The sequence below is a fragment of the Schistosoma mansoni genome, chromosome 5, assembly GCF_000237925.1.
Source record: "Schistosoma mansoni strain Puerto Rico chromosome 5, complete genome".
In the NCBI taxonomy this organism is placed as follows: Eukaryota; Metazoa; Platyhelminthes; class Trematoda; order Strigeidida; family Schistosomatidae; genus Schistosoma; species Schistosoma mansoni.
The window spans coordinates 1,294,131-1,311,642 of record NC_031499.1 but is presented as its reverse complement, the minus strand read 5'-3'; the positions used below and the strand labels follow the sequence as shown (position 1 = coordinate 1,311,642).

The 17,512-nt window shown below is 34.7% G+C and overlaps 2 protein-coding genes across 2 annotated transcripts; one reads left to right on the top strand and one right to left on the bottom strand.

Moving 5' to 3' along the window:
- Nucleotides 1-6,974: 6,974 nt before the first annotated feature.
- Smp_173210 (putative zinc finger protein) lies at nt 6,975-11,196 on the bottom strand (the record flags this gene model as incomplete). The annotated part of the gene is made up of 3 exons (XM_018797577.1): nt 6,975-7,276; nt 7,544-7,700; nt 10,252-11,196. The coding sequence occupies 3 exons, from the start codon at nt 11,194-11,196 to the stop codon at nt 6,975-6,977; spliced, it is 1,404 nt and encodes a 467-aa protein (XP_018652605.1).
- A 28-nt stretch (nt 11,197-11,224) lies between these two features.
- On the top strand, nt 11,225-14,473 carry Smp_173200 (hypothetical protein; the record flags this gene model as incomplete). Its single annotated transcript, XM_018797576.1, has 2 exons — nt 11,225-11,495; nt 14,424-14,473. The coding sequence occupies 2 exons, from the start codon at nt 11,225-11,227 to the stop codon at nt 14,471-14,473; spliced, it is 321 nt and encodes a 106-aa protein (XP_018652604.1).
- Between the last annotated feature and the right edge of the window lie 3,039 nt (nt 14,474-17,512).

The window sequence follows — 17,512 nt, the reverse complement described above, 5'->3', positions numbered from 1 at the left end:
CCGTTCTTTTGACTGTGGATGTACGTAAACAGGATATAAGATTTAGGAAGTCTTTACAAGAAAGACCACTTGTGCTAGGTTCATCAACTTATCGATCTTAATTTATTCGATGAAATACGGTTTGTAATGTGTTTGTAGCTGTAAATAAATCCCCAAAATCAATAGCTCTGTGAGTGTTCGACATTGGATTGTAGTATAGGTTGAAATGTTAAGCTCATATGCTTTATTCTAGCTTCTGGACAAGCCAATTCACATGTCTATCATGAGTCACGTTTTCACCTTGTTAATTAATCACTCATTAACGCCGACTATTTTTTTTCTATGAGCGTAGGTGTGTGTACAGTTCTTATCCTATTCATCACGTGTCTGTCATTTATTCTTTTCTGACTATAAATATTGATTAACGCTTGATTAAAATGAGTTGGCTTACCCGCCATCGCCAATGCGTGTGATTTTTGTTTCGCTCGCTGATATTCGCTCATGTGCTTATAACATTCTGGCCTGTGTCATTTGTCAATAAAACTGTAGATGCTGCTTCTCTTTGCCTTCTGATTTTATGCACCGTTAAGATTTGTATTCTAACGGTTATCGAGGTGAACGATTAATGAAGCACGGCACTATATGATGGTGACCACATTCGTTTTAGTGGACCCATTTAGCTGACGACGCTTGGTCATGCATCCGTACCAGATCATGTTTCAGAACGGCGTGCGAAGCATCGCATACGATCAATAACCACATTAGTTCAGTCACTTCTCGATATATTAATAACCCATCAAATATATCTTCCAAACTCCTCGCTTCTGACCTTTGATTTTACTGGGTGGGCGCGATTCGATCATAGGTGTTACTGGTAAAGCGTTGTCAAACTACAATACTGGTAGTATCTTTATGATTTTAAAATAGGAGTACGCTACATATGCTAGAGCTTGTTTTACCGGGAGTTACCAGTAGATAATTGATCTCTTACAAAGAAGAAAGTCACTAGAAAATGGGACTTCTGTTCAAATTATCAGCTCAGTTTGTGCGTCACTTCTCCGATCATCCTTTACATGTTTCAAATGTTTGTAATGAAAGAAGATCTCGCTTCATGGGCTTCCGTATCCTATTTCATTAGAACATCCAGGTGGTGGAGAAGATACATCAAATTATTAGTTAATGTCGGTAGATTTAGTAAATTAGCATGTGACATCACGTCAAAGAAATACCATGGCCTCTTCTAAATATCTCTTCCTAAAATGTTTGAACGATTCCATATGACGTAATATGTCAGTAACTAACTGCTCTTGTGCAACAGAAAATATGTCTATAATTTATAGTGATGGCGTGTAAAAACATGTTTTATGTTGAATTAGGCTGAACTCTTAGTCACAGCAGCGTAAAAGTATTAGTCTTTTGTGCTCAGTGTCCTTCTTATTCAGGTTTTTTAAAACACTTTTCTGTGAATCAATTTCATCTTTGTCTTTACTCCAATGTTTAAAGAATATTTTGTGTTTTTCTCTGTTTGTCCAACCAACAATTTAAATGACACAAGCAAAACACGATTGTGGTAGACCCACAAACTTCTTCGCAATCAGGGATGGAATGGATAGTGACAACTGAAGTAAGTGGCATCACAATATGGGCATTGAGCCCGAACCGGCTTGATTTAAGAAGTGTTGAAAACACTATCATTTTGGCTACGCAAATTATGCTACTGTACAAGTCCTCGCAGCTGTCAGATCTAGATGAAACAGTGGGCATCATTGAGAGTTCAGCATTATATATGGATGAAACCATCACGGTATACCCTTATTACGTAGAAGATGACAAACACACAGATATGGGTAAGGTTATAAGGAAAGAGAGAACACCCAGAAAGGACAAACAAGTTACTACAGGGAACTCTTAAATGTGTGAGTCAACGGTTTCAGCTACAGAACCCGATATTAACGCATAAAGGACAAGGTAGGAGTAAATCCTGAACTTTGTAGAAGTTTTAATTAAGAGACTAAATAAAGTCAATAATTGTCTTGCAGTAGTACCTTTAAAACCAAGCAAATATATCAGACCTGCACATCCGATGCCAAACCGGAATTAAGGGACGAGAAAAGTATGGGAAACAAAACTTCAAAATATATTTAGATGGATCTCGCAGACAGGTCAGTCATTTTTCATAAGCTAAAGTATATTTGAGTCCCCGACGATACTTTATGCTGATGATGAAGAATTTGGCAGGAAATAAAGGGAGACGCAGATGCATGTGCACTTGAGTCGGACTCAGACTTTATTGGCCCTTATATCTGACTCCAGTTTAAACATATGCTGATTATCATCGAAATTTACATACCGCCGACCGTTGTATACTTTTGCTGACCTTATTCGCGTTAAGGAATAACGGGACGAAATAAGGTAAATATGATAATCGATATTGAGTTCATATATTAAGCACACTCATTTATCCGGACGGACAATCAAAGAAACGAAGCGAAGGAGGAGAAACGAAACGAAATGACGCTCAGTGGAGGAGGGGAGTGAGCCAGATCATTCTGATCAAGAGTGATTCAATAGCTGCATTCAGACAAAATAATTTGCAGAAGCGTAATGAATAGGGCAAGCAATTGACGCACATACGATCATATAACAAACAGTCAGGGTTAATAAGTGACAAGATAAAAACGTGGCTCGGAAAGGATGAATAAGCTGACCTGTTCAGATTTTCGATCATGATTCGATTCTTTCAACATATTTTCCACAGATTTTTGAGAAGTTCCATCAGAAATATGTGAATCAATGGGACAAACCTTATCTAGTACAATAACATGAGAAATCCGATAAGAAGTTGATTGACTAGATGCTTTTGTCTCACAATGACTCTGAGTTTCACTTAACTCTGGACTGTTATATGGATCTATGCTGTTCTTTGAAGTCTTGGATAAAGATAAATGATCATTAAAAATACTCAACGTAGTAGGACTAGAATTACAAATTTATCATTGCTTGCAGCGAAATGGAAAATAGTATTACAAACTGCCTGTATGTGTCCAATCACACTACATTTAAGACATTTAGCATTACGAAATACGCATGAGTTACATGGGTGAAACTTGCCACAGAACAAGCATTTACCAAACTTGTGCTCATCTTCGTACTTGCATCGCAACTCCCCAATGAATTATCTGCATAACCTTGAGTACACATTGGATTAGGATGACGTAGTAACGTAGTGCAACTATTGATGTCCTAATGAATCATTTTACGACACTCTCCTCCTTTACCGCATTTGACATTTGTATACTTTACATGGTCTAGCAGTAGTTCCTTGAGAGTTGCAAAAGGAAGTGAAATGGGCCTTTCTGTAAATGCCAAAGTTCTTAATAAGATCTATGCTACGACTGTAAGGAAACCAGCCACAATACTAACATCCTCAACATCTTCCTTGGTCATAGCCCAGATTCCGAAATTTTCCATGTGATCCTCAAAAGCATCAGTTGTTCCATCACAGGCTCCTTCGCTTAGCCAGTGTGATGATTAAGAGTATTTGAATTAAAGTACAAACTAGGAATCCCAGAAATAACACAATTCAACCAAGAAGTACTAGATGAGCACGAAAGAAAGTATTGTACTTGGAACTCGAAATTAGATAGTCATCAAGTACAAAGGAATCATTAGTTCATACAAACATCACAATGACCTTATCAGAAGACTAAGTATTCTTAAATGGAATAATCTGACCAGGCTAAAAATAGCTGGTTGTTCAAATGTGAGCCAAACTAGTCGATTGATGATGAGTTTATATCTGCTGCAGCTTGTCGATAAGATTGTGGTGGACCAAAAGTATGATAACCAAAAAAATAGCAACAAAATATTACGTCTAAAGTTTATGTATCAATTAACAGTTAATAAGTTAATTATACACAGATAAAAATAAGGGACGTTACTTAATTCTTCAGGCTATTGCGCGTTCAGCCGAGTTTGGTTCAGATAGTCCACAATTATAAAAGATTAGTAATCCCAATATGGACGATATAGATCCAGTAGGTTTACCAAGCGTAGAATTCAATAAGAATGTCACAATTGTCTATAAACGTAGATAGTATGCAATTAATATTTCATTTAACATATTAGCAGACACGGCAGAACGATGCAGATGTGAGTTAGAATGTATTTATTGGGGAGCAGTAACAATGTCGCGATAGGTTGTACTCAAAACGGGAGGAAGTCAAGTTACAAGTGTTCAAAGTAATACACTTAAACAACAAGTACAATTGTTTAATGCTAAATGTACAGAATATGAAAATACACAAAATACATGCGAAAACTATGAAAAATTATTTACAAAATAGGTTTTATGGTCCTATCTCCACAAGATAAACCTGTGTATGTGGTTTAACAGAGACTAGTTATTGTTAAGTTATATAATAAAGGGTTTGGTTGACCACTTTACTAGAATGTTAAGTGATGACTAATGAAGAAGTTTTATCTTCTAAATGCTTCAGAAAAAAGGGGGGAATCTTTGATTGATGAAGATAACGGGATAGGAAATAGAAAAGGTGTGTGACGATGTCACGGTTATTCAGTATTTGACAACGCTTTTATCCGTAACACCTTTGTGATCAAAGGATCCCAAACCTGGTCAAACCATAAGTCAGGAGTTAAGGAACTCGAAGATAAAATTTGGGAGGTATTCGATATGTCGAGAAGTGTTTGACCTAAGCTGGCTGCTTGCTGCCTGGCTTACGTAGGACGGTGTACCCAATGGTGAGATAGTTTGTATGCGTGACCGAGAGTCTTTAGCTAGGATGTGTCAAGTAAAACTGATGAGTCCAGAATCAATGTCAAAGACCTACGGGACTATTTATTTGCGGGATTTATTTACTTCCACATGTGTAATGAGCAACACGCAAAGGGAGGGTGACTATTGAGTGGTAATTGGCTGTTTGTTTATTCTACAAGAAGAACGTTTTGATAATCACGTAACCTCTCAGAAGGACAAGAATACCAATTCGACTGTAAAAAGTTCTCAGACCTTTAGATACATTCGCAGTCAGGAAAGGAGAGTCATTGAAAAGTGTTCATGATACGTTTCTGATAAGGACAGTGGATTGTACAGTATTAAAAACCCAAATATATATAATAAATATTGGTCTCATGAGGTTCTCTATACTTTAGGTGCCTGCAAAACACGTGTATCATATGATTTGTCTTTTCTAGAATCATCCTACTCCTCATTGAAAATCTGATCTTATTGTATGACTGACTTCATTAGTTCCGCAAATATAATCTCTGTAACTCCTGACAGTAGTATTGACAAAACTACCAGTCTACAAGTACTTGATCATGAACAACGATCAGCAGCTTGAGGTTGTGGCTACACTATATACAAATCTTTGTTTTAATGGATCCAAAAAACAGACGAGTAATCCCAATAGTATTAGTTTTTTGTACAGATCCTTTCTATGTATTTGTGCTTGTGTATATCTATTTACTACTTATCCTATTTAATAAATTGAGTCACTAATTAACTTACTGACTGATTTCTCCAATCAGTGATTTCTCCAATCAGTCCAAATACGCAAGAGTTAACAAAAAGTTAAAATCCATACTTTACCCATTCATTTACTGACATGGCTTATCTACTGATTAGTACATATGTCATAAAATATCCTCAACATCTTTTTTGCATGAGACTACTTAAATCACGTTGTTATTGTATTCCATATAAAATTTTAAGTCTTAGAATAAATGTGGGATGAACCTGAGTATAAGTTAACCATAGGAATAATCAGATGGCTACCAGAAAAGTGTGATAGATGGAAGATGCAGTTTTCTCTATGAATATCAACACTCGAATTTCAGTACATCCAGCTGATGAGTCTTAAGCAAAATGAAACGTATCCTAGATTACGCTGACAGTCATCATTCTAAATGATTATCCCGAAATAAATTTATGTGTCAAACAAAAGGAATGATGAACATGACGAGAAAAAAAATCAACCTAAGTGATTAGACATACTCAAGTGATACAAATATTATATTGTATTTAAAATTACAATCGATAAAACACTAAATAAGTAATAAACATATTGTAAGGATGGCTCGTTGGCAAACTCAAGGAAGCCTCAAGAAGCCCAGAAATAGCCGAAGACATTCCAACCAATCACTGCTAGGGGAACATTTTAGAATGTCGACGTGTAGCTTCCCTATTGAATGAATAAAAAGGACCCACTCTGTGCCTATTGTCCGAAATGATGATTCACTTTCGGCCAAAAACTATAAATACATGAGATTTTTGTACTATACTTGACACTGTTTGGGGAATAAAATTCCTACTTACTGGCCTTCTGTCTTCTCTCTTGCGACGTTGCGGGTTCGATTGTTCAAGTAGTCTAGTAGTACGCAGCATAGCAAGAATCAAAGCTCTAGATATAACACATATACTCAGATAAACGTTTTATTTCACCATGATAAAATGACAAAATGTAGATTATAGGAAGAAGTGGGAATGACTGTGATATTATGCAAACTATAGATACATAACAGAGGTTGAAGAGCTATCTTATTTATAGAATCGAAATTGTCAAAAAGACCAACAATTAAACTATTCACATTGACTGAATGATTATAAGAAGAAGAAATGAAAATGAAATGATAGTAACAAAAATTTAAGTTATACACTTTTTACAGATTTCAAATGAATAAACAATAAGTAATATTGTTTTAATAATAAGTATACTTTTGTTATATCCTAACGAGTAGAAAAATGGTATTTCTGATGTTTCGTGACTTAATGTTGGCCACTTCTTCAGAGTAAATAAATAACTGACATTAAATTAACATACTATTTAAACTTGTGTTAACTTAATGTCAGTTAGTTGTTTACTCTGAAGAAGCGGCTAACATTAAGTTACGAAACATCAGGAACTATCAAATCCAACCATGGTATGGATACCTATAATATTTTTTTTGTTTTTATTGCTCTCTGTATTAAAAAATTACGGTAAAATAGGATTCAGTGTACTCTTTTCTGTATTATAACCAATATCAGTTTTATTTGATTTTATAGTTGTATTATTAATTTGACCATTATGTTTATATGAATTCATCTGTCTGTCCAGGTTTCTAGAACCCAATTCTAGTTGATTAATATCATTAGTTTCAACTATGAAATCAGTCTTTTCATTATCATTATTCATTTGTAAATATAAACCATTTTCCTCTTCTATTTCTTCATTATCTATAGAACAAACACTAGTATTTTCATTAACTACATCAATATTAAAATCATTATTTGAATCTTTAAATGATTTTTGATCAAAATGTGACTCTCGTTCTTCATATTCTTCATCATCTCCTTCTATATCATTCTCATCATCTTCTTCGTCGTCTTCATCATCGTCATCGTCATCATCAGTTGAAGAGTTCACTTTATCTGGTCTAAAATGTTTCCATTTTCTTAGTTCTAATGAAACACAATTGTCAGTACGTTTGTTCAGGGTAGTATTATAATTGGAAGCAGCCGTAGTAGTAGTAGGAGGAGGAGAAGTTGGGGTAGTAGCATTACTGATAGAATGTTCATTCGATTTAATCTTTTTATGATTTTTACTTTGTGAAGATGAACCTATGTGTTCAGCTACTGCTTCTGGATGTGCTTCTCTTATATGCGCTTCAACCATCCACTTTCGACGCTCAGGCATTTGTTTTGAACATATTGGACAAACCTATAGTGAAACGAATAAAACATTTTGTGTCTAGTCAGTATTGAAAGAAACCTGAAATGAATAAGATGTACATATTGATACGCTAAGCAAAAACAAACAAACCACACAATGTCTCAACGTAGCCTGCTGATTGAAATGTGTGGGCTGACTATTGTGAGTGGCTTGCTCACCTAGTCAAGGTCACTGCCTGCATGTCATTATTCGAGTTGACCTGACAACCCGTAAATAGAGATTAGGTGCGAATATTATGCGGTCTTTTAAAAATAGAAATTCCTACACAATCTCATTCTACTCTCTCTGTATAGTTAAGTTTGTCGAGTGTTAGGATTGTGCACAGAAGACTGAATCATATAAATAGCAATAAAATAATTACACTGAAGACTAGGTATCCCAAAAGTTAACTTCGCCAATAATATTGAATTATTAAACAGTAGTAATGGTTCTCACCAGTATTTTTTTCTTACAAAAATAATATAATTAGCTAAATACAATCCCAAACTCTTAATGAGACTCTGTAGTTAACATCAAGGACTGACTTTACACAGGCAACAGTTAAAAACTAGGAGGTACTGGATAGATGTCTCGTCTCATTATAAGGCTCCTCGGCAGCGTGTATCAACAACCCCACCAAGGACCAACCAATGACACTCAGATCTCACGGCGAGCGCTTAAGCTTCAGACCAATGTGCTAGCATTTCAAGATCAGCCATCGGACAGCAATTATAGTCGACAGTATTACTACGACTTGACCAAAGGACAATACCTATGTTAAATAATCAGGAGGGGAGGTGAGACAGTACTCTAAGATAATATAGGCCACATAAGTAATTATGAAGAGGAAACGTTTGGAAATGCTTCGGCACTTATTCCCCCTGAAGAACAGATCTGGTATGTATAGATCTGAGCTCCTATATTAATCACTGAAAGTATTATTATTTACGATCGTCGAGCAAATGCAATACCCAACTCTCCCTCTATTTTTAATGAATATATGGTACACTGGTTTTTAAACCATATCGGTAACCATTCACGTCATTAAAAATTTTACCATTGATTAAAATTCTTCTTTGTAAAAATAAGTTTCCTCCGTTCTTATTCGAAACAAAATCCTACTGAATTATTAGAACGAACTTTCTAAAAGCATGCAAAGTTTGTATGGAATAAACCATCAGGGATTTTAAAGTCTTAGCAGCTTATAGTCTATTGTTCAATTTTGCGATTTACATAGATAGTTAGGCTCATCTGAAACTCGGAAAATCATACACAAATATGTAGAAAAAACGTGAGAGATGAAACAATTATATAACAGCTCGAATTGTTGTCTGCTTTGGTTCGGGCACCCGGACAGTTTTCAGTCCTCACACAGATCGACTGATTTGTGTGGCGCATATATGTTTGGTGCCTTCTTATACCAATGTTTATGTGTCTAAACAAACAAATAAAAATCTAGAAAATAATTTGAGGTGAGACTATAATTTATGGACGACCCTTGAGTGACGCTGAAGAGACCTTGAGAATGTCCACCTACTAACAAGAACTAAATGAGGGTCAAAAGCCAGTGCGACAAATTGAAATTATGATTTACAGTTGATGGTTAGGGATAGAAATTAGATTTATGATTTTCATCAGGAACTGACATCAGCTTAAACACCGAAACGCTATTTAGCCAAATGGATGATTGAATTTGGCGCTAAATTCCAAGACCTGTTATCTTTTATCTGATTACTTCGTCCATAAATTATAGTCTCATTGAACTTGATAAGGTCAAGAAATAGGAGTGGAATTAATAATATTAACGGTACTAAAGAGCTAACAATAAAATATTCAAGATTTGGGGGAGTATAAAGAATAAATTCATTGGAGCCACTTTTAAGCCAGATCACCTAAAGTCTCTAATTGATAATCAAAGTGATTTCAAGGAAGCTAATCAGAGAAAACACAACTGGTTTGGTCGTATTTAGCCCGATTTGAACTAGCTTCTACAAAAACCAACGTAACAAACTGAGTTAAGTAATAACTGTATGAGAGTAACATAGATTGCAAACGCTTCAGTTAAAAACTGGTCAATCTTATTTTTTTACCTAGTACTCTACACTACAGATGTATTACACATAAATCAAGCACTCAGTTAACCAAAGAGACTTATGATACCTGTAACATAAACTGATGTGCAGATAACAGAAGTATTTCAGTTGTGACCAAAATCTTTTGAATATGAAATGCGGTATAGCAAAAGAATGATAAGGTGCGAAATTGTAGTTTAATGTATAGGATGTTCTATGACTGAAGTGACCTTTGTGAAACTATAACTCCAAATTTCAGGTTTTTTGGCATGAGAATTATCTACAATTTACATAAAACTAGTGGTGACATAGGGCATGAGACCAAATTGTAATATGGTCACCTCAATACCTCAATTGAATGGGCAAGAAATGAAAAACTAAGAACTGTATATTGGTCTTAATAAACATGAAACAACGGCACACAATTATATAAGTGAAAATTTAATTTTCAATACAAAGTATCAGTCATCAAAATGATAATATGTTACCTGTGGATGTAGTTTCCTCAAATGTCCTTCCATTAATTTCAGCGAACTAAATGATTCACTACACTGTGGACATTTGTGTGGTGTAACAACATTATGTGTAGTCATACGATGACTTCTTAGGGCTTGTACTGTAGGAAAACCAGCTGGACACAGATTACATAGATATTTGCGACCAAATGTCACTGACCCTTTTTGTGTTAACTGTAAGATACAGTCACTGTTGAATGAATTACTTAGAGTTTGTTCAATTTTAGGTGATTGCATATTACTACTATTATTATCAATAGTAGTAGTATGGTTGTCATTGTCTAAACTTTCATTTTGTCTTTGTGATAATACACGACCAACTTCAGCGGCAATATTTAAAACTTCTTCTTTGGGTGCATCAATTTTCATCCAAACATCAGTATCATTATCAATATTTTTTTTAATTCCATGCGTACGTAAATGTCGATTTAGTAGCGATTTAGAGGCTAAACAAAAACCGCACAATTTACATAAATATGGTCGAACACCAGTATGTGAACGAAGGTGTTCATTTAGATGAACTTTTTGCCTATAAGCTTTCGAGCATAGCTCACATTTGTAAGGACGTTCGCCAGTATGTGTACGTATATGTTTTTCACGAGCACTGGCACGACTAAATGTTTTCTCACATGCATCACATTTAAATTTGCCACTATTTGCATGACGATCCATATGTTCACGCAATGAACCTCGTCGCATTGTTTTACAACATACTGGACAATTGATAAACTGCTTTTCACGTTCCCGTGATTTGCATTGATGAAAATTGTTATCAGTGGCATTACCTTCTTCATCATCTTCGCCAGCACCTTCATCATTATCGGCATCACTGTTATTCGAGGATAAACCCCACATTGCTACATTAGGATTTTGTTGTTTAGCAGTAGGTGACAAATTAACCTTATTTCGATTTGGCATTGAGGTATTTGATTCTTCTGTTGCTTTTATGGTCGCTGTTGTTGTTTCAGTGAAATTTTCATTAGGTATCGTTGGTAAAGATAAACCAAGAGGAGCTATCGGTGGTGTTTCAGACGGAAAAACAGGTATCAACTGTCCAGAAGAGAGTGCGGCAACAGTGGCTACAGCAGCTGCCTGTGCAAGAAAAGCCGCTGTTTGTAAATTATTCAAACATTCTGTGGTGACTGGAACTGTTTCAGTTGAATTTTGGCAAGTTTTCCTGTGTTTCTGTTTCGGACTATTCTTATCAGTATCTGGAGGTCTTTTCAAAATAGTATGGTTGGGGTCATATTCAAGTACTCCATCATCATTATCTTCTTGTAAACTGTCATCATGATGACCATCACTGCTTTCGTCATGATTATTGCTGCTATGACTATCAACATCATTGGAACTCAAATCATCTTCAATATCATCAATGTTATCTTCATCGTTCGAGGATTCCTGTTTACTGTTTAGATTAAACTGTTGGGGAGTTGCTTTAAATCTTGGCATATCAGTAGTAAACAGGATAATCTGTATTGAAAAAAGGAAACATGTAAGAATAATGATTACTGGAGAGGAATGTTTACTCAGTCAAGAAGCAATTGATATATGAATTCTTAAACAGGATTTCCAGTTAGAATATTGTTAATATAAAGATTAATAATGATGTAGTTAACTCATTCATAAGGTGGTTGAATATGAGTCACACTGTAACTAGAAGAACTGAAGTTACTACATAGTTTCCCTAACCGAAATAGGTGGATTGAAGTTCGAAGCCAGGACTAAATGGCTGAAAGCTAAACTCCCCAACCAAGAAGCTATTTGTTGATAGGTGTTTCGCTTTCTGTCAGTAATGTGATCATATTCTAACCTCGAAATTAAAACTACTATCTGTTTATTACCTCTTGAAATCAGTGACTACATCGATATATACTAAGCTGCCAAGTTGAATGCTCTTTTACTTCAACGTATGATGATTTCACTTAACCAAGATGATAATTAATATAACATAAGCAAAAATTTGAAATCATGTATTATTATCACTAGTCAAATTATCAAAACTGTTAAACTTTATCCAAAACCCTTACATTCTTATCTGGCAATTTTTAAGTAAACCTCAAGCTCCAAATACTGTTTTACATTTCAATCATATGTTTTGAATATGATGACAACATACAGAATGCGGGTAACATGTGTCATAAGGAGATTAATGGTACGACCCAGTTATCAGAACATTGATTTATGAAATGAAGTGTTCACCAACTGGCCATGTCATCAATAAGTTATAATCTTCCCAAAGCACAATACAGAGAGTTTCAAATAATTGTGTCAATTAAATAAATGTGTGCAGCAACCTCCAGTTTGATAAATTTATCATTTGGTGTGAACCCCCCCCCTATTTCTCTCAGATCCTCGATGGTAAACTTTCGATAAAACAAGATCAAGACAGAAAAATGATGAAGTCAGAAGAACCTTGGGTCAAAGCATTGTATAGGAACCTGTACGTACTCAATAGGTTCCGTTTATTGATTAATACCATTTTGAAATAATACAGAAACGTGAATGCATGACAGTTGCCAAAAAAGGTTCGATCGTTACGTAAAATAATAACTGGGTGAGCTCTGTGCCCTAGTTGGATATCCGTTCACACATTCATATACATTTTACCATGACTGGGTGATCGTGGTTTCAAATTTTAACTGCTAATGCATTGCAGAACATATCGAAACTTGTGTTAAGTGCTCCTTTTTTACTAAATGTTATTTGAATCACACCTAATATGAATAACAAATACACATAGATGAGAACCCTCAGTTAACTAAACATGAGTTATTTCCCAGTAGTGATGATTGTTTGATGAAAAAGTGATAGGTGGTGAAGGTCCTACAAAAAAACATGACTTCTATATGCGAACCACATTTTCTTCAATGACCAATAGACGTAATACTGTATGTCGTTTATTCTAAGTTTTTAAAAATGGAAAAAACTAGAGACTTTTCAGAAGTTATATTTTTGGAACAGGACATCATCGTTAAAAGATGTATTACAGTTTACCGACTGTTAATAAAGTAACCAAAACATAAAAATAAAAAAACCAAGTGTATTTGGTTGTTATGGCTGATCGAAATCATCATTCACTGTGATTTCACCCCTTTATCATTATTCTATATACCTGGATTGTTGATTTTCACTCCTACCATTATTTTAAGTTTTGTGGTGATGTCAATGTTGACTTTTAGCCACATAATCCGAATATGTATATATATTATTTTGTATCAGTATTTAACGTTTATTGATGGGACACTAAACTCTCTTATGAAAGATCGTCTTCTGTCTCTCTCTCTTTCTATCTTCAACTGAGTGTGTGTTGTCCATGTTGCAGTATTATCATGTGTTAATCTCTAACCTACCTAGTTCGACTATAATCCTTTTACATTAGAAAGGTCTAATAATTATTAAATGGTCAGATTTACTGAATGATATTTACTAAGATGATTATTAAGACTGATAACCTTCGATTTTAGATCACAGTACGAGTGACAAATTAAATTTTCACAACAAAAATTACTTTTGTAAGCAAAGAGGATAGAGACTAACAGTGGAATCCAGGACGCGCGTTTCGTCCTATTTGGGACTCGTCAGCTGGATGTACCTGCATCTCAGAGTTGATGTTCACTATCCATCTTTGCTTACAATGCTTGTGAATTGAGGCTAAATCGAGGCAATACGCACAGTATGCACATATGCCAATCAGAGACTGACCAGTTGCAGTCCTAAACATCAATGGGAAGATTCAAACAAACAATACTAATTGAATTTAAAAATTACTTCTATATAGTTGAAATCATGAGTCAATTGAAGTTAGAACACCATGGAAAACCTGGAAGCACTGGACGGCCGTTTCGTCCTATTGTGGGACTCCTCAATCGTCCAGTGTTTCCAGGTTTTCCATGGTGGTCTAGCTTTAATTGACTCATGATTTAAACTATATAAAATTACTAAAATCTCCACAAAACCCCCTTCTGATAAAAATTACTTTTCCCAAAAATTTATATATGCAAATTATGGAAGAAAAAGCAAATTATATTCTAGTGAATACATATGATAAACAATAAAACCGATGATACATATATATAAGCTCGAATAGAGTGGTTAATGCGGAAATCAACGTTCATTTAGTTAATATGTTTGTTTAAACGTAGGTGTAACTATCAATGATAAAGCTACCGATATTGGAAATATCCAAAAGTAACGTAGTATATTACACACAAAAATATTTTGAAGCCATGATAAGTGTAAAGTTTAATTTTATTAGGAAATATTGACTTTTAATTCGATAACCTGTAGACTGAAAATACATACGAATATAGGAAAGTGATGAATGTAGATAAATCGAAATCACTTCGAGTGATCTACCGTATACCTCCATCATTTCTCAACGGAGTTCGTTACCATCTCCTTCATATAGCTGAAACTATAGGAATTCGTACATTTCACCCCGATTTATGTGAACAGAAGAAATTTGTAACCCCCCTATCCCTTCTATGGCCGGACATAGCTTAACAAATGACATTATTATTATCAATATCATTATTTTTTTTCTAATTTTATTTTTAATTTTGTTATCATTTTTATACAGTTGAGATTATGAGTCAATTAGAAGCTAGACCACCATACAAAAACACTAATGACTGACTCCATGAGGTATTTCCTGGAGTTCTAGTGAGAAGCAGTAACCAGTAGAGTTCAACCAGGTCTGTTGGGAGATATCAACTCACTGAAGACAATTGGGGAATATGTTATAATTGTATTTTTACTATATAAACGACCCGGCTATTCCTATTGCTTAGTATTCTTATACGATGACACTCGACAAGACCCCAAAATCAGAACACGTTGAACAGTAATGAAATTGTATTCAAAATAATAATAATAATAATAAGTGAACAGCAATCAGCAATCAATAGTTTAAATATCGTTCATATATTTATAGTATATGCATAAGAAGCTTATAGATTTTTCTGCAATAATATGCCCGGGCTGATCGGTTTAAAATTAACCAATCATAGCGCAGCAACACCATCATGCATAAAACATGCTTAATCCAATCTATATCCCACTAACAGAATAGTTGCTCAATTTCGTGGATTGGTTGAAGTTAGACATTAACACCGTTGGATGCCGGCCGGCTCAGTTATCTTATCGGTTAAGTGCTCTGGCGCGAGACTGGTAGGTTCGAATCTCGCGAGGCGGGATCTTGGATGCGCACTGCTGAGGAGTCCCACAATAAGACGAAAAGACCGGCCAATGCTTCCAGGTTTTTCATGGTGGTCTAGCTTCAATTGACTCATGATTTCAACTATATAAAATTGCTAAAATCTCCACAAAACCCCCATCTGTTATCATTTGTTTGTAATTCTCCGCCTCTTTCCTTTTGTATTCTTCACTATCTAATTATTTACATACTTCTTATTACGTAGTGATTTTAATGTTTTGTGATCACTAGTCTAAGTCTATTTACCCACGTTTGACCTCCTATTTCCAATGTTTAACTATTGATAAGACTTTTGTTATCGTAATTTATTATTCTTACTACTATCAGTACACCTGTTTTCCCACTATCAACTTGTACTTTTAACTATTATGCTTGGTGACCTATTCTATTTCATTGTGATTATTGACTCAAATAGCCTTGATTGGTCTAACATTTTCATATAAATATTCATGTATATTAGCGTAAAGCCTGTTGACGATCTAATTGTCCCCCTGAAAATGTCAGAAAATTATCTGAAGATTAGTATGATAGACTAGCATGTCCTATTATATATATTGGTACATCAAAGAAAGGCTTTTTAGGTTCAAGTTATTACATTTCGCAACAGCACAAAAAGAGAAAATCAACAAAAATGGGGAGATATTAAAAAAACAAGATCAGTAGAAGGTTGGTGAAGCAAAATAAATATAACAGATAGTAAGTAAACAGTGTGACTAAATCCAAGCTATTATGACCTATGACATTTAGAATTCCCAAATATACCGTTATCTCATCCCGATTACCACAATCAAGAGCTCTGTATCTTGTTTCACGAATCAGATCATAAATCAGTGATTTTACTTGGTGTCCTATCTATGTCTGGTCATCTTGAGTCTTCCTCCAACTTGTCCTCTAATTTATATACAATAATATACCAGATTATAACTTGACTTGGATTACATAAAATTTGTGAGAGAGTTTGGTGAGAGTTATCATCTCATCAGCTGATCTACTTCTCTCTAGCCAAAACTCTAAATTTATCTCTACCTGGTGGTTCTACAACATGACAATAATCCTGTCACTTGTTGATACCCATTACAAATATGTACCTACAGCATACAAAAACGTATATCATTTTCTAATAATGTAAATCTTAGTCATTCGTTATCAAAGGCAAATTAATAATCTTGAAAGCTTCTTTATCAAAAAAATTTATCTCAAAGCTGTCACCTCAAACATTTCATCTGACAACTGATGATATATTAATTTAATAAATCATAAGCAACTGAATTCTCATTAACTTGTTTATTTACATCTACTTCGATTATTTACAGAGGATGGTCTCATAAATTCGTTCAGTTCGGTGTGTACCGATAAAATCATACTCTTCTATTGTACACTAGATGTACTCGAAAATTCACCATTATGTTTTAAGGAATGATAATGAAACAGATTACAAATCCCAATTGGTAGCACATGAATAATTTACATTAGTTGAACTAATGCTAATAATAATTTTAAAATAATTCAAATCTTGTCAAACGATTTTGTGAAATGGAACTTCTTGAGATCATACAGTCATTGTTGATTAGTATTTGATAGGCTAAACTTTGGACTATAACAAAATTGTAAGCAAAGATGGATAATGGCTAACAGTGGAATCCAGGACGCGCGTTTCGTCCTATTTGGGACTTGTCAACTGGATGTACCTGCATCTCAGAGTTGATGTTCATTCTGGGACTCGAACCCAGTACCTTTCGCTTCAAACGCCGTTGCGTTATCCACTCAGCTACTGAGTCATGATAGCCACTTGCTTGTGCAATGGGGTGAACTTTAAATTCACTTGGTATTTATAACAAAATTATTTTTAAACACTAAATTTACATAGCACAAACGCTGAACTTCCCTCTATATAGATGTAGATATTGTATTCAAGTATAATTTTACCAAGTCAGGAATTTTCATGTTACTTTTTCTTGATTTAATTTTCTAACCAGATTGACTGAAGGCTTACAACAAAAAATATATGATGGTTGT